At 43.3% G+C, this 26,789-nt stretch overlaps 1 protein-coding gene across 1 annotated transcript in view; it reads left to right on the top strand.

Moving 5' to 3' along the window:
• BACH2 (BTB and CNC homology 1, basic leucine zipper transcription factor 2) overlaps positions 1 to 26,789 on the top strand; it is a 213,983-nt gene that overhangs the window by 171,393 nt on the left and 15,801 nt on the right. The window contains exon 4 of the mRNA XM_015416168.1: positions 19,454 to 21,001. Coding sequence (XP_015271654.1) covers positions 19,454 to 21,001 — 1,548 coding nt within the window. The remainder of the gene's footprint in view (positions 1 to 19,453; positions 21,002 to 26,789) is intronic.

The following is a 26,789-nucleotide window of genomic DNA, read 5'->3' as shown; positions in this document are numbered from 1 at the left end:
CTCAGCTGGATGGGCTGGAGTTTATATTGATGCTGCCCTGCCCCTTGGGACAGTCCTTCTTTTCCTGCACTTTTTGGCCTTGGGGCAGCTGGGAACTGTAGGCCAGCAGATGAGGAACGCCCATTCAACCCAGTGAGTGATACCCCTGCAGGCCCCTCTCTGGAACTACAGCTCAATTAAACCTTAAGGGGGAACATTTAAACAACCAACCACAGACGGCAACCATCTTACAAACACAGGTAACTGCCATTTCATGACACCTACCAACAGCCACTGAGGGAAGAGTTAGTCCTACACAGGAGGCAAGGAGGAGAAGCATCTTTATCAAGAGAGAAAGCCGTTTGCCAGTAATTCTGACAGGGCACAGTGGCTGAAGGGGGAGTGGATGGGGAAGAGGAGCAGACCCAGCACCCGGCCAATGGCGCGCAAGTACTCTTGAGTAGCAGCTGATGGGCCAATGGCTGAGGGAGGGCATGGAATGTTGCCACTTGAAAATAGAATTATTATATAGGAGAGATTTTCTTTGGTACCAATAGCAAGATGACAAATTACATTTATAAAAACAAAAACTTATTTTCCTGAAGGTGTCTAGGGGGAGAAGACTCCCTGAGTCCACCAAGGAAGCGGGGGTGGGTGGGTGTTGGAAGTAGCCAACAGGACTGGCTATAAGAGAAGAAGAAAGAAATTCCACATTTGTTGCCTGTTCCCAATTTTGATTTGTAGTTAATCGCTGAACATGATCTCACCACTGCCACACTACTGAGACATTTCTCAGTGGCCTGCTCCCCTGGGGACTATGAGCCAACTGAGCCAAGTAGCCCTTTTTGGCTTAGACTTGGGCCACAGCAACCCAAAGCCAGGTACATTCTGAAGTAAGTTCCATTTACTTCAGTGAGGCTTACTCACCTCCCTCTCTTGGGGACTGCAGCTGTTGTCATTATTGCCATGGCCCCGCACTGCTCAGCTTCCTCCATCCCAGTTAGCCCCCGCCAGCAGAGCCTTGGCAATGAGAAGCTACAGCCCCCACGGCTGGCATGGGAAGCACGAAGGAGCCATTAGGGCAGCTGATGGTGATGTGGGGCAATGGAGTCATAGCGGCCACTGGGCATACGTGCTTCTGGCTGGGGCCAGGTTTTGGTGAGAGTGGAAATTGCCTGGCTATGGGAGCCTGCAGCCATCACTGCTATTGGGCCAGGTGTTAGTGAGCATGAAGGGAGGCATCTGGCCGTCCGGAGTGGCATCATGGGGGCTTCCGTTGCCATTTTGACTTAGGAGCAAGGCAGAGGTGATTAACTGCTGAGTGAGAATGCTGTCCACTTACAATTGTGTGCATGCATTTACTGGAAAGTAATCTCCATTGCATTCACTAAGATTTGCCCCTGAGGAAGCATGTATAAGGTTGGGCTGCATAAATATTAAGCAGGCATAATATTTATCTATTTTTAATTAATCCGATAGCGGAAGCTTCCTATGCAATCTTCCCTCTCCCCCTCAAAATGTTTAGATGACTAAATGATGTGGGGGAGTAGGGAGGATGAACAAAGCAAACAATACATCTGAAGAAGATGCAGTCTAAGAGTGATGCTAAAAGGAATGACAGACAATTACTCTTGGGAAGCATTGGTTCCTTCCAGGCTGTAGGAATCGGTGTTTCCCAATAGTCATCCTCTGTCATTCCTTTTAGTTTCACCTGGGGTCTAAAGATGGAACACAGTGAACACCATAGACAGTTCTAGATTGTTCAGTGTACAAGGTTGCTTTGCAGGTGATGGCAGGTAATGCTGCCTTACTACCTTATGTCAGAACTTTGCCAGCAAGTAGAGGAAGGGGAGATGAGGGACTATGCTGAGTGAGGGACTCTTTAAAGGTAATGGGGGGGGGAGAGATCACACAAGCCCTGTTTGCAATTAAGAGGCTTGATTATTTCTGTATACTGAAATCTTGTGTCCTTTTATCTATTGTCAAAGCCCTTGGGAAAAGGAGTGGTCGGCACACAAAGTGCTATAGAATCTTCCTATCCCAGCACTGCATTGACTCTTCCATTGGTGTTACTACGAGATATATATAAAGTGTAAAGGATTGCAGCCTACTAATTCACTCATATAAATATGCACGGCTGCAAGTCTGTACACTTTTACTCAAGAGTAATCCCCATTGTACTCATATGCAAATGTATGCAGCATTAATCAATGTAATAAACTGAAGCATGTCCAAGTGCTGTAATCAACAAGATTTCTTTATTCAGGGGGCTGTCCTACGTTATGCTGCTATGGTTAGAAGCACTGTATGGAGGGGGCAACTCTGAAGGTGTTTTCCCCCAGGACCATTAGAGCTTCGCAGTCCACCCAACTTTTTGTATGTTTTTCCACTGGTCTTAAAGTTTCTCTCCTACTGAGCATATTTCATTACATCAGAGTACGTACATTAGTCGATGTGTGGTTGTCTGCTCATGTTTGAAAGTAAGGGGATAACATATAATGGGAACAGAAATTATAAAGTCACTAAATTTGCCAAATGAGGACCTCATCATAGTTAAGAAGCACTATACCACATTATTAATTTTCTAATTACTAAATATAAGATGATTCAGCATGCAGAGTGCTGTGTGTTTCATCAGATGGAAATAAATGAATGAGCCATCAGAATAACATTTTACTGTTCATTATTTTATTCAGACAGCACTAATTGCAGTTATTTTCTTCAAGTGTCTCTAAAAATTTATTTATGCTGTTAATAAGATGAACAGCTGTAGTGATATTGGCTGCCAGAACTGTAGCCTTTTTTGAGACACACTGCAGCATGGCAATAATATAATATGAATAGAAATTCAAAATGAGCATGATTCTGTCTTAGCAGGTGGAACCTGTTCTCCAGTGGTCATAGGGGTGGGGCAGTCTTCACTTCTGGGATAGTAGCTCCTCCTCTCTGCAGGCAGGGTCATTGTCTTTGCAATCCCAGAGGGGAGGGGCTTATCCCAGAACTCTCCCGTTTGTTTAGCCCTGCCTAGCAGCAGGATGTCTTTGGCAGTACTTTTCAGAGCACAGCAATCCCATAAACCAGCTTACCTTAAAGGACATTTTTGCAAGTCACCGGTTCGGAAGACAGAATGTTGGAGGGAATTGCAGGGAGCAGGAAGGGCTTCTGCCCCATGCCCTGCTCCACATCTTTGTGGCAGAGAGAAACCGGGAGCTGACAGCACCAGGAATTACCCTCACACCACGGCACTTTCCCAGGAGCTGATGGCGCTAGGAATTACCCTCACACCACAGCACTTAGCTTCAAGAGGGAATTAGATAAGCTTATGGAGCAGAAGTCCATCAGTGGCTATTAGCCACAAGGTATAGATAGGAACTCTCAGGCTGGGGCAAGTGATGCACTGTATTCTTGGTGCTTGGGGGAGACAACAGTGGGAGGGCTTCTAGTGTCCTGGCTCCACTGGTGGACCTCCTGATGGCACCTGGTATTTTTGGCCACTGTGTGACAGAGTGTTGGACTGGATAGGCCATTGGCCTGATCCAACACTGGCTTCTCTTATGTTCTTATGTTCACTTTCCCGATCAGGCACTGCAGTGGGATTTCCAGGCCTAGGGCCAGGAGCTTCCCCAGCCACCCCATGGGGCATGAAGTGCCGGCAGCCACACCAGAGTGCCTTGGCCCTCCACACGGCCCCTAAACTGCCCAAAGGGCTGGTTCCGGCAAGGAGACTGCACCAGCCACAGCCACAACCTTCCCATCCCTCCAGAACTTCAGTAAGGCCTAACCAGTTTATTCTCCAAAGGGCCTGCTTTGTGGCAGAGGAGAGCCATTTTCACTTTCAGTTCTGGGGGAAGGAGTCCAGTTTATTCTCTGAAGGGCCTGTTTTATGGCAGTGGAGAGCTTTTCACTTTTGGTTTTGGGAAAGGAGTTGAAGGCAGACCTTTCTACCTTTCAGCCCCATGATAGCGTGGTCTCTGAGCTAGACCTACCCAATTCTCTGGTCTCTACCTCCATTTCTGTGTCCCAGCCAGATAAAGAGCCCACTCCCTAGACCTCTCTGGAGTGAATGCCTAGGCCAGCCTCCTAGCCTGGATTATGGAGGAAATGAGGTAGGTAATCAAGGAGGCCATGAGTCAGACCAGCCAAAGCAGAAGGACACCAACAAGGTCACCTGTCAGACAGAGATGGCATTCCCCATCTAGCAGTGCCTCCCTAGGCATAAGGTCTGAGAGAACATCTTCCTCCTCCCCATTCCAAAAGGAGAAAGACAGGCCATTCTTCCAGGCACAGCAGGGAATCTGGTCTCCTCCTGAGCCATCACTGAGGAATCTGAAGTCTCAGACTCCTCATCCATGAGGGAAGAAGGGGAGCTGTCGTATGATGAAGGGGCTGTGGTCACCACCATGCAGACACATCCCTCAGCAAGTGTCTGCGAAATTACTCCCAAAAGTGTTGCCCATATTAGAGATTCCATGCAACACCTAGGGAAAGGAAGAACCAGACCCAAATTTCCCAAACAGGATGGCCAGTGCCTCCCCAAGGTGGGGGTGGCTCCACTGGAGTCCCTTTCCCTGCAGACTTTAACAGTGTAGGTAGAACTGAATGGGAAGCACCAGCCAGAACAAAGTGTGACCATTCTCTTTATTTCTGAGTTCTATTCCTTGGTATCAGAAGCTGCAAAGAGATTTAGGCTGCCTCTAGTGGATGACCCCATGACAAGCCTGTGCTCAGTCAGCGCTTCCGGAGGGGGTGAATGGTTTTCCCAGGGACCCTGCGATAGATGGATAGAGTAGGCTTCTATGGCATGCTCCCTGTCCACCAGAGCTGCTTATTCCTGGGTGACTGGTCTCACAGCAGCAGACAGCATCCCAAGGAACTAAATAATATAAAATAAAAATGCTCTCACAACTGCATTGGTGGCAGATGCTTCCTTGGATGACATCCAGCTATTGGCCGGAACCATGGTCTCTGGCATAGCAACCAGACGTAATGCCTGGCTCCAGAGTTGGGAGGTGGATCCTTCAGCACAGGCCAGGGTGGCCAGCATTCCTTTCAAGGGCGTCAACCTATTTGGTGAAGGCATGGGCAAGTGCCTCATGGACTATAAAGACAAGGAAAAGTATTGCCATTCAGGAAGGAAGACAGTCTAGGAAACACTACTCTTCCTTTTGAAAGTCCAAGTGACCGTCATGGGCCAGTTCTTCCAGACCCTTCAAAGGGAGATGGCAGCCCAAGCAGCAAGGCAATAACAGAACTACCTTCTTTAACAAGTCTGGACAGAACACCAAGGGATGTTAGAATGGTTCTTCAGCATGACTATGCCGATACTTCAGGCACCCTAAGAGTTGGAGGTTATCTGCAGCTGCTTGCAGCTCACTGATAACACAGCATGAACGACAAGTGGGTCTCGGACACAGTCACAAACAGCTATTCCTTTGAATTCAGTTTGATTCCACTCAGTCGTTTTATTTGTGTACCAAGAAACCGTTCCAACCAGAAGTATCTCTTTCTGGAGAAGGCCATTCAACACCTGCTGGGCATTGGGGTGATAGAATCAGTGCCAGAAGCACAAAGGACATCGGGGCTCTACTCAGTTCTTTCATAGTCCCAAAGAAGAATGGGAATATCAGGGCCATTCTGGACCTCAAATGGCTGAACAGTCATATAAGGATCAAGAGATTCATAATGGAGACCCTCAGGTCAATTGTAGCATCCTTCCAGATTGGAGACTTCTTGGCATCAATAGATCTCTCAGAGGCCTATTTGCACAACCCTATCTGAGAAGCTCATCAAAGGTTCCTGCAGTTTAAACATAAGAGAAGCCAATGCTGGATCAGGCCAGTGGCCCATCCAGTCCAACACTCTGTCACACAGTGGCCAAAAATACCAGGTGCCATCAGGAAGTCCACCAGTGGGAGGCACAATCATCCTTAACCAGGACTCCTAAACCTAACAGCCAGGAGATTGAGTGCAATTTGCAGAGATAGGATATTTGGGGGGGATTAATACCATGCTAGCCTCCAACAAAGGCTCTGCAGATAGGGTCTACAAGAACACCTGACAGGTGTTTCAGGCCTGAGGCCTAAAACAAAGAATAGACCCTCTCTGTGTGTCAGTTAGGGAGGCACTCTTTGCTGCAAGAAGGTGAACGCAAAGGACTCAGCACCAGTACACTCAAAAGACGGATGGCAGCTTTATCCAACCATTAGGGGTACCAGGAAAGGGAAATCCTTGTCCCAACACCATCATGTTAGGAGATTCCTCAGGGTTAGTTTCTTGTTAAATCCTCTCCAGCTTCACCACTTCTCAACCTGGAGCCTGAACTTGGTACTCAGAGTGATATCCAGGGCTCCCTGTGAGCCCATGGCTGCATGTCCATTTAAGGAGCTAACCCTGAAGACTATCTTCCTTATGGGCCTTACCTAAGCCAGAAGGATGTCTGAGCTGCGGGCTCTTTCCACAGATAAGGAACTTTGTACCTTCCATACCAATAGAGTAGTATTGCAGCTGGACCCAGCTTTTATACCCAAAGTAAATTCCACCTTTTATAGTGGAGGATGTGGTCCTGTGTTCCTTTTGCCCCATTCCTAAGCACGCTAAGGAGAAGGAGTGGCATTGTCTAGATGTAAGGAGGGCTCTGAGTTTCTTTCTTGATAGAACAAACCACTCCTTAGGACAGACTCCATTTTTGTCTTTCATGAAGACTCTGGGGCACACTGCTTTTTTATGTCCCAGAAGTGAAGACTGTCCCACCCCTAGGACCACTGGAAAACAGAAGATTTGTTTCACTTACCGTGAATCTTCCTTCTCGGTGGTCCAGGGGTGGGGCAGTCTTACCCACCCAAGATTTTTTTTCCTCTGGTATGAGCACCTAGTGCTAAAGGGGTCTGCTGTTGGAATTTAGGTTCCTTTTGGCCACCATCACTTTCTATCTGGAGGGCCTGTTAGCTAGAGAGTGGTTGGGGCCATCTCCCCAGCATCCCTTAGAACTTGAGAAGTTTCCCTTTTGTGGTTAGTGCTAGTTGTTCCTTAGGAAAATTTTCCTAATGATTTTTTTTTTGAGTTGCTGATTGTTATGAAGAGGGAGAGTCACAGCTTGGAAACAGACTGGAGAGTTCTGTGATAGGCCCCTCCCCTCTGGGATTACAAAGATGATGACCCTGCCTGCAGAGAGGAGGAGCTACTATCCCAGAAGTGAAGACTGCCCCATCCCTGGACCACCAAGAAGGAAGATTCACGGTAAGTGAAACAAATCTTCCGTTCTTGCTCACATATGTATTCATACTCCCTCAATCATTCATATACACACATGCATACATCCTTTTGAATTAGCATCATCGTTCCCAGTTGAATCACCAGTCCAGATAGAAAATGATGAAAGTTTCTGAACCATGCTGCAGTTGCTATTGTGTCTCTAAAGTAGAAACTCATCATAGAACTACATGGAATCAGATGGCCACTTAATCCTGGTCAAAGGTACAGCCAGCTCCTACTCAAGAGATAAATCTAGGCAATTCAAAAGAAAACTTGAGCTGCAGCTAGGAAAAGATGGTCCCTTCTGCAAGCACAGAAAGGTGTTTGTAGAGCAAATAACTCCAGATTATCTAAACTGTGCTTTACAAGGGAAAGTAAACCCTTAAAATGGTGAGGAGTCCTAAGTAAAACACATTTACAACATGGAGCACCACACACACCAGTTTGGTTTTATGCTGTGCTCACAGTCATTAGGCTTAAGATAACCTAATGCTGTGTAGATGTGTGTTCCTAGTTTATGTAGTCATTATTTAGTTCACAGACTGCAGGATGGTGCTCAGACAGCAAATGTTTTCCCACAAAAATATCCCGTAAATGTTATATGATCTACCTCATCTATACCAAGCATACTCTATGTTGTCTGACTTCATGCTTTGTAAGCTTTGTGTACGTAGAATGGCTCTGAGATATAGCACCTTATTTATTAGTAAAGGTATGGAAGAAAAGGTATTTTTTGGGTTCGGGTATATTAAACCAGAGAAATATCAGTATTTCTTCTTTTTTAAAAAAACATTTTATTAGGATATAATAAACAAAGTCAAACATAAATCAAACATTATATAGTTATACATCCTACCCTCCTCCCTTTCCCCCCCTCTACTCGGCTTCCCACAGTGCTCCAACCTCCTGTTCGTTTCTTAGATGTTCTTCATCCCTCCCTTTTTTTTACTCATATCTATAGGTAACTTATCCCTCCATTTTTTGTTCTTATAACTTTATCTATTTTTTAATATCCTTTAACCTTCAATAATTATCAAAGCAAAATAAATTATCCCTCACATCCCAGTACTTTTCCAAATAGTCTTTAAAATCTTTCCAGTCTGCAAAGAAGTCTTCTGCTTCCAAATTATTAAGTTTCCTTGTCATTTTGTCCATTTCAACTATGAAAAGTAGTTTCTTAATCCAGTCTCCAACTTCAGGAACCTTCTCTTGTTTCCAACATTGCGCATAAGTAATTCTGGCAGCTGTTATCATATACCACATCAATGTCCTTATTGCCATATGGACTTCTTCCATTTTAAGCCCCAAAAGTAAAATTTCTGGTTCTTTCTTAAATTTACATTTCACAATTTTTTCCATTTCTGCATGAATCTCAACCCAAAACTGTTTTGCTTTTTCGCAAGTCCACCACATGTGATAAAATGAGCCCTATCTTTTTACATTTCCAACATTTGTTTGACATATTACTATTCATATTTGCAATTTTTTGGTGTCATATACCATCTATACATCATCTTATGTTGTTACATGTTGATATTTTCATTGCATTCTTCCATAAATATTCCCAAGATGACATCATTTCTTTATTCATATTAACTGCCCATTTTATCATCTGCTCTTTAACTACCTCATCTTCTGTATACCATTTTAACAATATCTTATACATTTTTGAAATAGATTTTTTTACCTCCCTCAAACCATACATTCTCAATTTCATTATATTTTGCCCTAAACCCAAAAGCTTTTTTGTCTTCTGTCTATATTGCAACCAACCATATTTAAAAGCCAAATCTTCTTCCATTTTCATTTCGAATGTTTTTCCCACCGGTTTCATATATATTGTACCCAATCTTCTCCTTTATATGTCGAAAAGGGTTTTATAACCTCTGCCGGTACTATCCAAAGAGGTTTCTCATCCAAGAAGTACCTTCTATACTTAGTCCATGTATCAAATAAGATTCTTCTGACATAATGATGTTTTAAAAAGCCATTCATTTTTACCTTCTCATACCATAAGTAGGCATGCCAACCAAATTTACAATCGTGTCCCTCTAACGCCAACAGTTTCCTGTTGTCTAAGGTAGTCCATTGTCTCAACCAAGTTAAGCATACCGCATCATGATATAGTCTAAAGTTTGGTAACTGGAATCCACCTCTCTCTTTCGCATCACATAGAATCTTCATTTAATCTGTGGTTTCTTCCCAGCCCAAACAAACTTTGGAATTTTTCTTTGCCACATATTAAATACCTTCATGTCTCTTACTATTGGGATTGTCTGAAATAAAAACATCAACCGTGGTAAAATGTTCATCTTGACCACTGATATTCTCCCCATCAATGATAGATTCAATAAATCCCATTTCTTAATGTCCTGCTGTATTTTAGGCCAAAGTTTGTCATAATTGTTCTTATACAGATCTATGTTTTTCATAGTCAAGTCAATACCTAAATACTTAGTCCTTTTCACGACTTCACATTGTGCCAACCTCTGTAGCTCTTCTTGTTTCTTTCCAGTCATATTCTTACACATCACCTTGGATTTATCTTTGTTGACATAAAACCCTGCTAAGTCTCAAAATTCTTTTATTTTCTCCATGAGCAATGGTAAATTCCGTATAGGGTCTTCAACCATAAACATCACATCATCTGCAAAAGCTCTAAGAAATATCAGTATTTCTGATATTCCCAAATCCCAATACCAGTATGGTATTCAGATTCGAGAAATATTCAGGAAACCTGAATTTTTTCAGCTCTATTATACCCTATGGGGATCATTATAGTCAATGGTCCCCATAGGGTAGAATGGAAAATCGATCTGGGGATATCTGGGGCTCGGGAAGGTGGCTGCTTTTTGATGTAGAGGCACTAAATGTGCAGCAAAACTACTGGTGCCTCTCTTCAAACCCCTCCCCCAGAATAAAATAAATTGGACCAGGGGGTCCAATTCTATGGGCCCCCAAAGAAAGTGCCCCCATCGTCTATTGATTTCAATGGAGGGGAAGAAGGCATTTAAAGGGATCACGGTCCCTTTAAATATCTTCTTCAAGCCGTGTGACTCCGCGGCAAGTGAACTCTGAAGGCATTTAAAGGGCTAATTGTCCCTTTAAATGCCTTCTGGGTGAACTCGCTGGTGAGTTCAGCCGAAAGGCATTTAAAGGGACTGCAAACCCTTTAAACTGCTTTCGGAGTTCACTCACTGCGGAGTTGTGCTGCTTGGAGAAGGCACTTAAAGGGACTACAAGCCCTTTAAATGGCCTTCAAGTTCACCTATTGGGCGGTCTTGAAAATCCCAAATATTTTGGGGATTTTCAGGGCTTGGCCATTTTGGATAGATGAACAATATCTGAAATCTATATTCGGCTGAAACAGTACCCCAAAAATACTGATAAGGTATTTTCCAGGTATTTTTTTGGCTGCATTTAGCCCAATACACACCCCTATTAAGTATTCGTTAAGTTTATCCCAAAGAAAAGATACATAAGAGGCATTGTATATTGGATAGCCGAGTTGCTATATTAATGTATCAGGCATTTAAGATGCATTTAAATTTGCTTCTGTCTCTGAAGCACACACTAGAGTTGAAGAGAGATTGGTAGTATTATGTTAGTTTAAGTAGCTTTTTCTTTATTCTGTTATCCAGGGATGTGATGTGGCCCCTTGTGTAAATTGAGAGTGCTATTTGAAGAGAATGCTTCCTTTTTCAGTAGTGCTATATCACACAACATAAGATTTTTCCCCCCTTAGCTTTATTGGTATGTATACATTGCAAACATTAAAATGCAAGCCAAACAGGTCCAAAGATCTATTAAAAATATAATGGCAAAAAAGACAAGTTCATGGTACATGTGGAGGGGTATAAGGGAAAACTTTGTATTTCCAGGTTTTCCCAAAAGCACCACAGTTAAACAGGAGATGAGAGAGATGCAGCACTTTTTTCAGTTTTATATCATGCAATAGCCTGAAGAAAGACAGTTGTAGTCTACTAGTTAATGATTTTAATTGCCTTGTTAGCTAGTCAAGTGGAATAACAAAGCCTCTTTTGAGAGTATATTTGTCTATACATGAGAAATTCTCAGTATTTGGAATGTAACATTATCCTGGATCAAGTGGTGTTTTCCCCCCTTAAGACTTTATTGGAGAACATCAGGTTTAAAATGCCTTTAAATAAATATTTTTTTCCTACCTAAGTGCAGCTGGATAAATGCCACCTTAGAGTTGGTAACCTCTCAATTGGTAACCTTCTTGAGCCCACAAAGTCAAGATGTCATGAAAAAATCCGTTGGTGGTGTTTTTGTATTATTCTGCTTTTAGATTCCTGTTCAGCCTGCTTCCTATGATCCAGACTTGCTAAGTGTCATTTTTGCTAAAACGTATATAAAACCTACATCCCCAGCCTACTCAGCAACATTTACTAACAGATGCTGACTGGAGGGCTCTTGGTATGAAGGCTTAATTTCACAGAAAAATGAACCAGAGTGCATTTTCTAGTCTACTGTCAAAGTATTTGCATAAATCACTACAGCCAAGCCCCCCCCCCCCCCCCCCAAAGACAAATGGCCTATCTACACAGTCAGTTGAGCGGTGCTGTTTCTCTGTGTGTATAAAAATAACATATTGCACAACAAATGCATATTTTTCTATTTATTTACATGTTGTCCACCTCTTCCCCACATCTGTTGACAGGGGTATTGCATTTTCCAAGTTATCAAATGTCTTTTATTTTTAAACCCACCAAGAAATAAAGTGATAACCCCTTTTGATTGTACATACATAGCTCTTGCATTTACTATGTGGAAATGTTGCAGGAAGATTTGGATCGTGGCCATCTAATGGATAGTCCCATTAGCACCACAGTTCCCACCTCCTCCACATAATTTTGTGAACTTCATTTAGATAAAACTGTATGTTAACACAAGTGCACCCAAATGCCATGCATGAAATTTAAGCAAAGGGTGAGGAAAATTGAGAGACCTCTTGTGAGAGCTTTAGCCAGATAGTCAGGAAGTATTTTTCAGGGTTGCCCTGAATGCATTTGACTCTCCTGGCCTCATTGTCTGCCCAGGCTCTCATCACAACCACTAAAACCAAGGACGAAAGGCAGCTGGCAGGTGGATCCACTTATATCTATTATGTCCTTTAATTTGGCTTCATTACCAGTTGCTTAGTGCAGTGAAATATATCTGAATATATATGTGAAAAGCGGTGACCTTACTGCTCGTTTCCCCCCCTCCACTGCTGGAATGAAAGGCAAAGGTGTTACCAGTGAAATGCCATATCCTAGCCAAGAAAGCATTTTCTTCACATATTCCTCTTAGTACAACTTTTGTCAGGTTAAAAAAAGGGCATTTGACAGCTATGTGGTTATTGTGTTCTGTGAGTTTTTAGAGAAACTAATTTAGCCTGGTGTTTGCAAAGGTTACACATGTTAAAAGTAACATGTAAGCAAGTCAGCATTTGAATATGCCATTTAGATGCATTATCATCATCATCATGTATCTAGTATATTTTTTATCATGTCCTTCATCCAAGGAGCTCAGGGCAGCATCTAGCATTATTCACTCTTCCTTTTTTACCCCTGCAAGAACTTTGGGGAGCGCAGCTCAGTGGCAGAGCATCTGCCTGGTATGCAGAAGGTTCCAGGTTCAATCACCAGCATCTCCAAAAGAAAGGATCAAGTAGTAGGAGATATGAAAAACCTCTGCCTGAGACCCTGAAGAGCCAGTGCCGGTTTGAGTAGACATTACTGACTTTGATGAACTACTGGTCTGCTTCAGTAAAAGACAACTTCATGTGTACTAGGTAGGTTAGGCTGTGAGAATATGACTGGTCCGAAATCACCCAGCAAGCCTTAAGATACAATGGGGATGTGAACTTTTATCTCCCAAATCCTAGTTGGAGACTTTTTCCACTTTACTAAGCTAATTCCATCTGCCTCCTCGTTTACTAAGAGCATTGGTTATCTAATCACAGCTTTTAAAATTGCTAGGGGGAAAAAGACAAGAGATCTAAAAGAATGAATTTTGCTTATAATTATTCCCCTTTGTAACAAAATGAATGAAAATATCCAGGCTGCAGTCTGTTTAACTTGTAATGTAATTAAATTGTATTTTTAAAAAATGTATCTGATACTATGTGCCAAAATGAACTTTGAAAATAACAGTCTCCCTACCAGCTCCCTGGCTTTTTTTTATAGGGCAGGTTTGTTAATTGTGGCAAATGAGATTACAAATCATGCTTAATCTCTGAGGTCTTTGTGTGGAGAAAAAATAGAAGCTGTGTTAACTGTCACTAAGCTTATCTTCTGTTTCTTGAGAGTGCTTTATTATATAAATTATAGCTTTACAAAAAGGCATAGGGGGTCATTAGGTAAATGTGGCCATAGAAATAAAGCAAGTAATCTCTGAAACAAGTAAAAATATAAGCCTGGTACTAATGTACCAGTTGACTATAGAGTTTAGCAATTGCAAGGAGACCATGACATCATGCTCACATTCTCAGCCTGGGTTTCGGAATACATATGACTGTTGCAAATAGGGGTGTGCATTCAGCTGTGTCTGAGGTGAAAAAATATCTGAGAAATACCTTATCAGTATTTTCCAGCTATTCTTTCAACCAGATATAGATTTGGGTATTTTTTCGGGGATCTGAAATGGCCAAGACGCCAAAATCCCGAAAATATTCAGGATTTTTCAGGATCACTGGATAGTCAAAGTTAAGCCAGTTGGTATAGTGGTTAGGAGTGCAGACTCTAATCTGGGAGAGCCAGGTTTGACTCCCCACTCCTCCACATACAGCTGTTGGTGTGACCTTGGGTCAGTCACAAGTTATTTCAGAGCTGTTCTCTCAAGAGCACTTCTCTCAAAGCTCTCAGCCCCAATTACCTCACAGGGTGTCTGTTGTGGGGAGGGGAAGGGGAAGGAGATTGTAAGCCACTCTGAGACTCCTTTGGGTAGTAAAGGGTGGAATATAAATCCATTCTCCTCTTCTTCTTCTCTTAAAGGTTGTTTAAAGAGATTGCAGTTTCTTTAAACACCTTCCGAGTGAACTTGCCACTTGGACAAGGGGAGGGGAAGGGGAAGGAGATTGTAAGCCACTCTGAGACTCCTTTGGGTAGTAAAGGGTGGAATATAAATCCATTCTCCTCTTCTTCTTCTCTTAAAGGTTGTTTAAAGAGATTGCAGTTTCTTTAAACACCTTCCGAGTGAACTTGCCACTTGGACAAGGTGTTTAAAGGGACTGTGATTCCTTTAAACACTTTTTCTCTCCACTGAAACCTATAGATGATGGGGGCACCTTCTTTGGGGGCCCATAGAATTGGACCCCCTTCTTCAATCTTTTTAAACTTGGGGGGAGGGGTTTGAGATGAGGCACCAGCAGCTATGCTGCAAATTTGGTGCCTCTACCTCAAAAAACAGCCCTGCCAGAGCCCCAGATACCCTCAAATTGCTTCCCCATTATACCCTATGGGGACCATTGACTATAATAATCCCCATAGGGCATAATGGAGCTGGAAAAAAATGGCTTTCCTGAATATTTCCAAAATCCAAATAACGTGCCAGTGCTAGGATTCAGGAATATCAGACGATACCATACCCAAACCTGAAAAATACTGATTTTTCTTTTTGCACATCCCTCGTTGCCAATGTGGTGATGCCTCTGAATTTAAAAATCCAAATGGTTGTCATATTGAGCATGAGTAGTCAGGAGAAATGTGTGAGAGCTGATGAACAAAGAAGAGTTGAGTATATGACCCCTGGCCTGGTCCTAAACCCTACTTAATTTCTATATCTGCTCTGGACTTTAGATGGTTTATATTTCACTCTTAAACAGAATTGCATGCTTTTAAAGTCAGTGGGTTTAGAATGGTGTAGCTGTGCTTAGGACTACACCACTAGTACTCTGGATAAATGGCCATGTGTGCTGTTGGAATTATGGGTCACATCCAATGCTCCCCCTAAGCTGTGGAGTCTTGTGAGCAAAAAATCTACTTTGTGCGCTACTGGCATTAAAGTTGCAAGCGAGCAATTTGCTACTGCATAAATTAGTTTGCTCTGGAGCCATCCTTCCTGAGCTAAGACAAAAATGTGTGAGCCGGAGGCTAAAAAACTCATGCTAACTCATCTTAGAGGGAACACTGGTCCCATCATTGCAACAGCACTAGCATCATGAACGTTTCTGGGAAGAAAAGCATCCCAATGTATTGCACACTCATGGAAGTGAATGTGGATGGAGTTCTGAATGGGTGGAAGTCCACTTTATATGCAGTTCAAGGGCATGTAAAGTGATTTTGGAGCTGTGAGCAAAAGTCAAGGTGGGACTCAACAATGACTGAGTATAGTAGGTGGGGTGGCTTCAGCAACCAATTGTACAACAGTCGAGGGGGGCAGATCTCAGGCAGCTCTGTTGTATGAAGGTTGGGGCCCTCCTCCACCTGCTTATACATTTCATTGCCCCAGCTACTGCCTGTATGACACCATATTCATTGTCATTGCCTCTGTAGTCATGATGGCAGTGGTATCTGGCAATCAGGGTAGCTTGGCTGTCAGGGCCTCCAGCACACACACACACACCCGTATGTGGGGCCAGAGGTAGCCACAGCTAAGACTGCATGTGGCATGATAATTTTATAATGAAGCTTTGTTTTAATACACTGTGGTAAGCCTTATAACAAAGGTAGTACACATCCAGTCCATGAGCTAATAGGTTGGGCTCTTTTTGTAGCAGGAAGTCCTTTGCATATTAGGCGACACACCCCTAATGTAGCCAATCCTCCAAGAGCTTACAGAGCTCTTCTTACAGGGGCTACTGTAAGCTCTTGGGGGACTGGCTACATTAGGGGTGTGTTGCCTAATATGCAAAGGAGTTCCTGCTACAAAAAGAACCCGTGGGGGAAAGGCGCACAGACATTGTGAACTTGAATACATTCTTTTGGGGAATTCTAAAACCTACAGCCTGTACATCTCCTTGAAAGTATTTGTTGTAGCTTGCATTGTTGTTAAATAAATATCCATCCCTTATATATGTTAACTAGTAAATTTCCAAGAAGCTACATTGGTTTACTCTGTGTGTGGACAAGGCCCCCTTGCATCAACAGGAAAGGCACCAAATGGGATAGAGAAGTACAGTGAACTGAAGGAGGTTATTGCTGCAGGGGTGTCCTTTTGCTTCACTTATATATATTTTTTAAATTTAACACCGTGTTTCTCAAACTGGGGCCTGAGGACCATTGGTACTCCATGGTATTCCATGGGGTCAGCAATGGCTTTGTAAGGTCAGATGAGAAGCCCTTCTCACACTCATCTAGCTAACATGAAAACAGATGTCTCACAGTTTTCCAGGAATGTGGGCCAGAGCTCTCGCCACCTCAGGAAAAAGGGACAGAATTGGTTCCTTTCATAAGGTGCAAATGTTCATACAGTTCATACAGCTCCTAAGATTGCCTCAATCCGTAGACTACTTGGATGGATATTGGTTGCCTGGATTTCAGCTGGTTTGTGAGGTTAGATGCCTATATGTATGTGTTCAACTCTGGGTTTAAATTGGATGCTTCACATGCTGAAATGCTAGGTTAAAGTGTGAGCTGGAAAGCTCTGTTTTATGTTGCATGTTGACAAATTAGCATTCTTCTGAATATAAATTTTAATACTGCTATTTTACTTCCCTCATAAGTGCTGCAGAATATCGTCGTGTTCATTATATTCCTCTTGGTTATACTGTCGCAGTGCTATTTAGTAGCCTACTTAAAGTTTCTCCTGGAGAAAAAAAATTACCAACTTACAGAGGAGTGCGTGTGTAACTGTAATATATGCAGCTTTTAAACCTTCATCTCCAAAAATGTGCAATATTTATAACCACTTTACAGTCCCCTGGATATCTGCTTTCTTGTCATGGCGAATTAAATACAAGCAGTTCCAAAGGCAGCATGATGGTAGACCCACAATAAAGGCCAAATCAATATTTAGACAGCTTCAGGCTACGGAGATTCTGCCGGTTTCCCCACTTGCCAGCCAGCCCGGCTCGCATTCATCATGAAAGTTGCTGTTTATGTATTTGAAACATTAGCGCTGATCTGAAATGCTTCTAAGACTCCTCCCTGAGGGCATCTTTTTAAATTTACAAGTAACGGCTGTTATAGTACTTCAAAATGTAGCACTGCTCATCAGTGCCTATTGTAAATTACTGCTGTGTTGTTCCCAGTGTAGGATATGTGGTGTCACTGATGATCCATACTGATTTAGTCCTCTTATCTCCCCACCTAGCTTTTTTCCTGGGTTTTTGAGGTATGTTTTTAAAGCAAGCAGCTGTTTGTGGTGCTATGTCAACAACATTAAGAGTTCTGCATGTGATAGCCTCTCGAGGAGGGAGACTTTCATAGCAGATGTCCAGAGTAGTGCTGTTTTGCGGGGATGAGAACCTTGACTCAGCTTGTGAAGTTCCTTTGGAATGTTATGAGTCATTGGTTTTGTTTTTGTGTTGGGGTTTTTTTTGCCTAGACTACTCCAAAAGCATTTTTGTTGAAATGCGTGGTTTTGCCATCAACTAGCTTTGCAGTTCTCCCACCTAGTGGCTGTGTTTGATCATAATTTCCACAACAACTTTACTTTCTGTGGGTTCTGTATTTAGGCAAAATCCAGAATCCAGGATTGTGGGCCAGAGCTTAATACTTTTATTTGGACCAGCTGAAATCAGAAAGCAATTGGATAGTATGTGTGTATTCTACTTTCAAAGTTATTTGTTACATCAAAGATCATGCTAGGTGGAGATTGGTATTTAGGTCACAGTTAATATCAGGGCAACATGCCTGATCCAGAACTATTCACAGAATAAATATGCATTAACTAATAGTTGTAATAACATAAGAGAAATACCCACCCTTAGTGAATTCTGTATATTCCAATTGTTTAACATCCAAAATGTATTAGTGCATGTTGGGGGGAAATGTGTATGTAAACCATAAGACTTGTAATGGTGAGGTATTGGACAAACAATGTAAGGTTGTAATATTAAGAACAACAGTTAGCAGAGACACACACCCCCAAGCCATCTGAATCCTGATAATGTAATAATATAGAGGTATGGATTATCAAATAAATTATTATTTGCCTCTTCCAGGGGACTGTAAGAGTATATGAATGGACTTCCTACTTAAATTGGAGCAAAATCTGACAGGTTTTTGGATGCCCTCATCCCAAGGGTGTTTGCTTTCATTTTTAATATTCATGTTCATTTTTAACAAATCTCACACTCCTAGCATATTCATGGTTGAAGAAACTGCTTGGAAAGCATATGGATTGTTCCCAGTGCCCGCCAAGATTCCAGGGAGGGAGATGGTTTGAGGGTGAATTCCAATAATGGGCCATATGTAAAAAGCAGTCTCCTGTAATTTCTAACAACATAGTTAAACAAGTGTTATTATTTCTTCATAGCAGAAAATTGGCATTGAACTCTGTGGTTGGAAGCCGTAATCAGCTTTTCATGCTGCTAGAGAACTGTGTGGTAGTTAAGGACTTCTAACCAGCTACTGCATAGCTCCTCACAATCTAAATCTATCCAGAGATTCAACGGTCCTGGTATGATGGGCTAGAGTTTCATGAGATTCTCCCATGCTTACTGCCCCCTGTCTTATTACCTCTGCTCCTTATTCAGGTTAGATTACATGCCCTTCCCTCCAATATCCCTGCTTCTCACTATTACTATTGAATGTTTTCGCTGTCTCAGAAGGGGGGTAGTCCTGTCCTCAAGTGCTTATAAACATATATCCATTTTTTCTAAACCCTGTAAGCCTTTTGGTAACAAAATAAAATGTTTATTAAATGTGTATAATTGACGTGATTCTTATAGCGCAGGGTGCATCCTGCCTAATTTGTAGAAGTACAGTAGAAGTGATAGGATTATGCATCCATTGAGAATTTAGCAGCACCCATGAGTGTTTGTTAATAGGGTGAATGGCATTTGGCAGATGCTAAAGAGTTCATCATACTGTCAATCATTTGTTAGAAGTAATGTTTAAATAATCCTCTAATATGAAGTGTGCAGGCAGCAATACAGCAAGCAGCATTAATTGCTGGAAGTAACTTCAATGATGACTTGATGAAAGATTAACTTGTGCACTGTGGTATTTATGGACATTAGAACTGTCAAGTTATTTAACTACACTTGAGGGGCTTGGGACAATAGCAGTGCTGATGGTAATGCTGGCAATTTCCCTGTGTTTTTTTGCAGGTCACTGCAAGGGGATTTGGTCCATTGTTACAGTTTGCCTACACTGCGAAGCTGTTACTCAGCAGAGAAAACATACAAGAGGTCATCCACTGTGCAGAGTTCTTGCGCATGCACAACCTGGAGGATTCCTGCTTCAGCTTCCTTCAGACTCAGCTGCTGAACAATGAGGACGGCCTGTTCCTGTGCAAAAAGGATCCCACCTATCAGCGGATGCACGAAGATGAGAATTCCGAGGAAGAAGAGGTAGAGACTATGGAATCTGAGACTTCCAAGATATCTTGTCCAAGGGAGAGAACACACCCAGAGCCCTTTAACTTTGAAACCGTCAGTTCTGAAGCAGATAAAGAGGAGGGGATGCTGCCTGACTCTGACCTGCTAAGAGATGACAAGGACAGTTTGGACAAAGAAGCAGTAACGCGGTATCCCAGATACAAGAAATACCAGCTGGCTTGTACCAAGAATGTCTACAATACATCACACGTTAGTACCTCAGGTTTCACAAGCACATTCAGTGAAGAAAGTTCTGGTGACAGCCTCAAGCCAGAGCTTGCTGTAGGGCAAATAAAAAGTGAGCCTAGGAGTGAGGAGAATGATGAAGAAAACATCACGCTTTGCCTCTCTGGAGATGAGCCTGACATCAGGGATAAAGAGGGGGATGTAGAAATGGACCGAAAGCAGCCAAGTCCTACTGGAGCTGACGGGTCTAAAAGTGGTTCCTCTCCTTCCTGCCTAAGGTCTTTCTTCAATCGAACAAAAAACATAGACTTAGTTGGCTTCCCCAGTACTTCCCAACAGCACTTTGCCAGGAGTCCAGCCTGCCCTTTTGACAAGGGGACAACTCAGGGTGACCACAAAGCTGATTATGTCCCTTTCACGGGGACTTATGGACTGTCCCAAGCTGTTCAGAAGGATGCTTCCAATTTTACAGTGGGATCGCCTCTCAGGGGTCCTAGCTTTGTTGAAGGTCTCTGTAAGCAGGAAGGTGAGGTGGACAGAAGGAGTGTTATATTTTCTTCAAACATTTGTGACCAAGTAAACACTTCAGTGCATTCATATTCTGGCGTGAGCAGCTTGGACAAAGATCTCGCCGAGACTGTGCCAAAGGGTCTATGGGCAGGAAGTAGCCAATCTCTTCCCAGTTGCCAGACCTATTCTCACATTGGACAGGCAGCTGATCACTTGCCAGGACGAATGCGGCCTAACACCAGCTGCCCAGTGCCAATTAAAGTTTGCCCTCGTTCTCCTCCTCTGGAAACCAGAACAAGGACCTCTAGTTCATGTTCCTCCTACTCTTATGCAGAGGATGGCAGTGGTGGCTCTCCCTGCAGCCTCCCTCTGTGTGAGTTTTCATCTTCCCCCTGTTCCCAAGGAGCTCGATTCCTGGCCCCTGAGCATCAGGAGCCAGGTGTGATGGGAGATGGAATGTACAACCAAGTCAGACCCCAGATAAAATGTGAGCCATCCTATGGAACAAACTCCAGCGATGAGTCTGGATCGTTCTCTGAAGCAGACAGTGAGTCATGTCCTGTGCAAGACAGAGGACATGAGGTAGGGATTTGTGATAAGTACATGTATTAACACTTATTGTGACCCATTCATGGAGCCTGTTATCTGAAATGGCCTTCCTGCTTCTTTCTTGTAATTCAAAGGCAGAAAATAGCCTGTTGTATTCTATCTGCTGTTTTATTCCATCTGACTCAATAGGGTAGTAATTAAAAGAGATGTGCATGGTAAGGAGTTGACATACTATAAGGATCAGGACAGACATAAAACTGTTCAGTCTCCTAACTGTTTATGAGCTCATGAACATCCCACATACTTGTACACTCTTCATTCTCTTTTTCTCTTACATGGCTTTTTAGTTACTATAGTTAGCATTATGTCTTGCACCAGTGTTTTCTCTAGGTCTGGTTAGTCTAGCCATGGTTGCAAACTTGGGGTGGGGGGGAATGCCTGAAAGAGTGGAGAGGAGAAGCACACAACATACTTTTGATCTCCTATTATTGCATTGCCGTACAGCCAAGGGCTTTCCCGCATTTGTCATTTTCCTTGCTTGGAATTCCCCTGACCTGGATAGCCCAGGCTAGCCCAATCTCATCAGATCTCAGAAGCTAAGCAGGGTCAGCCCTGGCTAGCATTTGGATGGGAGGCCTCCAAGGAATACGAGCATCATGACACAGAGGCATGCAATGGCAAACGACCTCTGAAACGTCTCTTGCCTTGAGAATCCCATGGGGTCGCCCTACGTCAGCTGTGACTTGACGGCACAAAAAAAGTCCTGTTTCTTCAGGGATTCTTTTCTGTTCCGCACATGTTTTGCTCTCTCTAATGGTTGATTTGCTATTTCACCAGTTTATGTCCAGCCTAGTAAAGGTAAAGGTTTCCCTTGCTTGAAAGCCAGGCGAATCCAACTCTAGGGATGCAGGGCTCATCTCCGTTTCCAAGCCGAAGAGCCAGTGCTGTCCGAAGACATTTCCATGGTCATGTGGCCGGCATGACTAGACACCGAGGTGCACGGAATACTGTTACCTTCCCACCGAAGCGGTACCTATTTATCTACTTGCAATTTCTTGCTTTCGAATTGCTAGGTTGGCAGGAGCTGGGACCAGAGATGGGAGCAGTCCTTCCGGTCTGCAGATCAGCATCTTAACTACTTGAGCCACCACTCCAGCCTATCGCCCTGCAAATTTAAACTGTAGGTTTTGATGCTGGAGATGAACTGGTGTAATATCAAATCAACCACTAGAGGAAGCAAAACATGTGGAACGGGAAAAATATGCCCGAAGACGCAGGAACTTACAAGTGAGAAAAAAGGAGAATGTGGAAAAGCTCCATTATTTTGTAAACATAAAACCAGGCCTACCACAGGGATTTTGCCATAGGAACAGACCAATTAGATAGTTGTGGAAAGGCTAAGGCTAAGCCATGGAATATGCTACATTTACACAGCATCACTAGAACTAGAAACCAGGACCCTGGACAGTCGGTTTCCACCTTTATCATGCCCTGCTATCTTGAATCACCTCACTTTCCTAGCTCAAAGCTGTTTGCCCTTTCAACAAGTTATGCTTCTCATCAGTGTATTCAGTAAGAATGGTTTATTCTATTTTGTTTCCATTTAAACAAAACTCTTACAAGCACTAAAACAATTTTCATTGTAAGCAGAAAAATAAGTTTGGATCTGAAAAGCTGTCTCTGACTGTTTTTTATGCAGGGCTCATATATGTGGACAGATTTTCAACCACTGAACTGTTATTCCCATCAGTGGCAAATACAGGACATTTCCTGACAGAACAGTGCAGTTGTTCTTTCTTCTGAGGAATCCAGACGTTTACTTGAAAGGAAGTTCTTTTTGTACTGTAATATTACTTACTAGGAAAAAGGCCCGTTGTGGAAATAAATACAACGGCCTCTAGAAAGATGCTCTGGGCAAGTGCCCCGGCCTTGGACACTCAGTGTCAATTTGCTGTGACGATCTCAGCAGGGTATAATGACACTGAGTCCACCATTTTCTCCAGAGGAACTGATCTCTGCTACCTAAAGAACAACTGTAATTTTGAGTGATCTCCAGCCCTCACCTGGAGATTGGCAACGATGGTTCCCCAGAAGGGAATAGTTGGTTTGGAGGGTAGAGTCTATGGCTTTGTACCTGTCCAAGGTCCCACGCCTCCTGAAACCTCACCCTCTCCAGGCTCCATCCCTCACATCTCCAGGAATTCCCCACCTGGACTTGACAACCCTATCTCCTTCCCAGCCAATCATCAACCTATCTTTATTTTCCTCCACTCTTCAGCTTTCCACCCCCCACACACCTGCAGCCACTCCCACGCTCTGAAGCCCTGACTGCTATGTCACATTGGCTGTCATATGGGAGCCACCTCAGCAGTATATTAGGATACAGAGCCCACCATTTTCTCCAGGGGAACTGATCTCTGCCATCTGGAAAGCAGTTGTAATTCTGAGGGATCTCCAGCCCTCACCTGGAGATAGGACACATTTCACCACAGAACAGCAAACTGTTTAGAATGTTAGAGGCAAAAGCCAATCAAGTCACATATGCAAACGACCTCTGTGTTCCGAGGCAAAGGCCAATGAGGCTGCATATGCAAATAACCTCTGTGTTCTGACTGGCTATGGGGGGGAGAGGAACAGCAAACTTTAGAATGTTGGAGGCAGGACTCAGGCAAAGCAGCCTGTGGATAGGGAGACCCTCTGAATGACAGATCAGAGAGCAAACTGATTTTGGAGCGTGTGGAATGTTCTAGAGAAGTGCCACCACCATTCGGCTTTTATTTATAAGGGAGATTCTATTCTTTCAGGCAGCAATATAGTCTCCCTGGGGAAATCTGATTCTTTTCCCAGCTGATGAGGTCATTGCAACTTGCTGTATGAGAAGTGGTTGTGTGTGCATGTACCTATTAGAGCTTGAGATCAACCCAACAGCAATTATTTCCACATACCCAAGGAAGCTTCAGGTGTGTGCCTCTCAGCCCCTCCCTCCCATGGTGTTGCATGGAAACTAGTGAGGCTTTCTTTGGGGATTTTGAGATGTGGCATCAGGGGCTGCTTTTCCCCTAGAAAAAAAACCCCAAAACATTTAGTTGGGATAGTATCGATCTGTTTCAATTACTTCTACACAGCACATAAAACTGAAATACTATTCAAATTTTTTTGTCCACTTTCATCTCTTTCTTGTATGGTATCTAATGTTTCTCAGTCCCTCTACATCATCCTTGGGGACCATTAATAATTTTTGGCAAGTTTAAATGATCCACTAGATCTGTGGTTTTGCACCTCATTTGTAGCATATGCACAACTGTTGCCATTTTACTCTCTATAACAAGGGTTGTCTATGTTATGGTCCGTATATACATAGCAGTAGTAATAATGACCTGTAATGCATGTGCTGCGTTTAATGAAACCTGCAAGCTTGTGATCTGTTTTGTTTCTCTAACACAACTTGGTCCTTGAAAGCCTGAGCAGCTCCAGGCTTCCACTATCTGATTAGTGGCTCATTAACATGAGGAAGGAAGAAAAAAACCCAGATATTATATGACAGTACTTGAAATAAGGCACCTTGTTCCACTAAGTTTTTCCTGAGAACATATTTGCTAGCTACATAGTAACCTACACATGGTATGCATAAGCTCTGTTCACATACTACAGTCAGTGCTTGTACAAACTGTATGTACATGCATATACCTGTTAGTAAGACAGAGCCAACGTGTCTTCGGTTTATAAATGAAACTAGGAGCCAGTACCAGGGTAAATGTGGGCTTTCAACCACATGTTAACCCGTACATGTGTTGAATGTAACATGGCAACAGTCAAACGTACACTGTGCGTGGATTGTACATGCATTCGCTGTAACTTGTGAACAGGGCTGTAGTGTAGCAAGGAGAGACAAGAGTCTGTCAGCTTATTTAGAAAGTGTGAGAGTCAAGTTGACATGTTCATTCTGCTCACACACATGTACACAGTCCACTGCAGACAATAAAAGCCATTTGTTCTCAGCGTGGTGCCCAGAGTTGCCATGGAGCCCATCGACACCTTTCCTGGCACCCGCGAAGTGCTTTTAGAAAGTGGGTGGGGCTTTACTCAGCAGAGCTTCTGACTGACTGCATAGATTAAATGGCACCCTGTTAAACAGAGTTTCTGCCTGAGTTGTTGTAGAGCTACTATTAAAGTTATATATAACCTTGATCCCTGACGTTTTGTGGTTAGCTCCACCCCCTACAGCAGCCATTGTATGATGGGCTCCACTTTCTGCAGCGCCCATTTTGTCGTTGTGCCCACCACCCTGTGTCAGAATTCCAAAGGTGCTTGAAGGCTCAAAAAGTCTGGGGACCCCTGCAATAAACTATCACAGAAGTCCAGGCTAAAACATTTCTCTCATGGAGAAAGATATTTTTATGGAGAATTATTCAAACATGCTGTATAACTTGGCAAATCAGGGGAGCCATAGGAGGGCTGAGCCATCTGATACTTTTGAACACATTGTTTGGCTCTCAAAGTCTTAGGGAAAATATTCTGGTGAGTTATTCGGGTGTATACTAGTACACATTAATGCAAAATTTAAAATCATACTATACAAACTAATGTTGTGATTCCTTCAAACTGTGTGTCAGAGAGACAATGTGAGCCTATTACCAAAATGTTTGGTTTATATGGCTGCAAACAATTCTATAACCATCACCCACAACTATAATGCAGATAAAATGTCTGTGATGTTCCCATTTTATTCATATCTGAATTTTGAGATCTTTACTGTTTAGATTGGGTCCCAGAGTAATATTAGAGTACATTAGAAGGGGGATCCTGACATCCATTTCCTAGTTTGGTGACCCTGTATGCATTGGCACCTTAAGGTTTTGTTTTCACTTATACTGCTTTCCTCTAGGCTGCAGAAACATGAGTTTGAAGTAACGTGTGTAAAATATGTTAAAGGGACAGATGTTTTGTGGTGGAGTCTATGGAAGCCAGAGTTTGGGGAGGGAAGAGGCCTCAACTGGATAGAATGCCATAGAGTCCACCCACCAAAGCAGTTATTTTCTCCAGGGGAAGAGACATCTGTTGTCTGGAGTTCAGTTGTGATACCTGGCGATCTTCAGGCTCCACTAGGAGGTTGGCTACCCTAGGCATACCAGTTAGCACTTCATAGCAGGGTCAACAAGACCCAGGAAGCTGTGGAAGCTGAGTGGGTGATTTTGGAGCTGTCACAGACTTTCAGCCTAACCTACTTCACAGGGTAGTTGTGCAGTTCAAAAAGGGGGAGAGGAGAATAATGTAAGCTGCTTTGGTCTCCAGTGCAGAGGAAGACTGCACTTTTCCTCCTGGGGAACCATTGCTGCCAATCTCCAAATGAGGGATGGAGATCACTCAGAATTAAAACTGCTCTCCAGATGGTAGAGATCAGTTCCTCTGGAGAAAACAGGTGCTTTGCAGGGTGGGCTTTGTGTCGCTATACCCTGCTGAGGTCACTTCCCTCCTGTTTGGGTCCCCACTGCAGAGAAGGACTGTACTTTTCCTAAGTGGACACTGCAGTGGGGGGGGGAGATGGAAAGCTGAAGTCAGAGGGGCAGATAACGGTAGGTTGATGGTTGGCTGGGAAGGAGATAGAGTTTCCAACTCCAGGTTGGGAAATTCCTGGAGATTTGAGGGGTGGAGCCCAGAGAGGGTAGGGTTTGAGGAGGGGTGGGACCTCAGACAGGTACAATGCCATAGACTTCACCCTCCCAACCAGCCATTCCTTCCTAGTGAACCATTGTTTCTCATCTCCAGGGGAGGGCTGGAGATCACTCAGCATTACAAGTGCTTTTCAGATGGCAGAGAGCGG

Source organism: Gekko japonicus, unplaced genomic scaffold, assembly GCF_001447785.1.
Source record: "Gekko japonicus isolate JY-2015 unplaced genomic scaffold, Gekko_japonicus_V1.1 scaffold445, whole genome shotgun sequence".
NCBI classification, from domain to species: domain Eukaryota; kingdom Metazoa; phylum Chordata; class Lepidosauria; order Squamata; family Gekkonidae; genus Gekko; species Gekko japonicus.
Note: the sequence above shows the minus strand (reverse complement) of the source record. Positions and strands in the feature narration are given on the sequence as shown.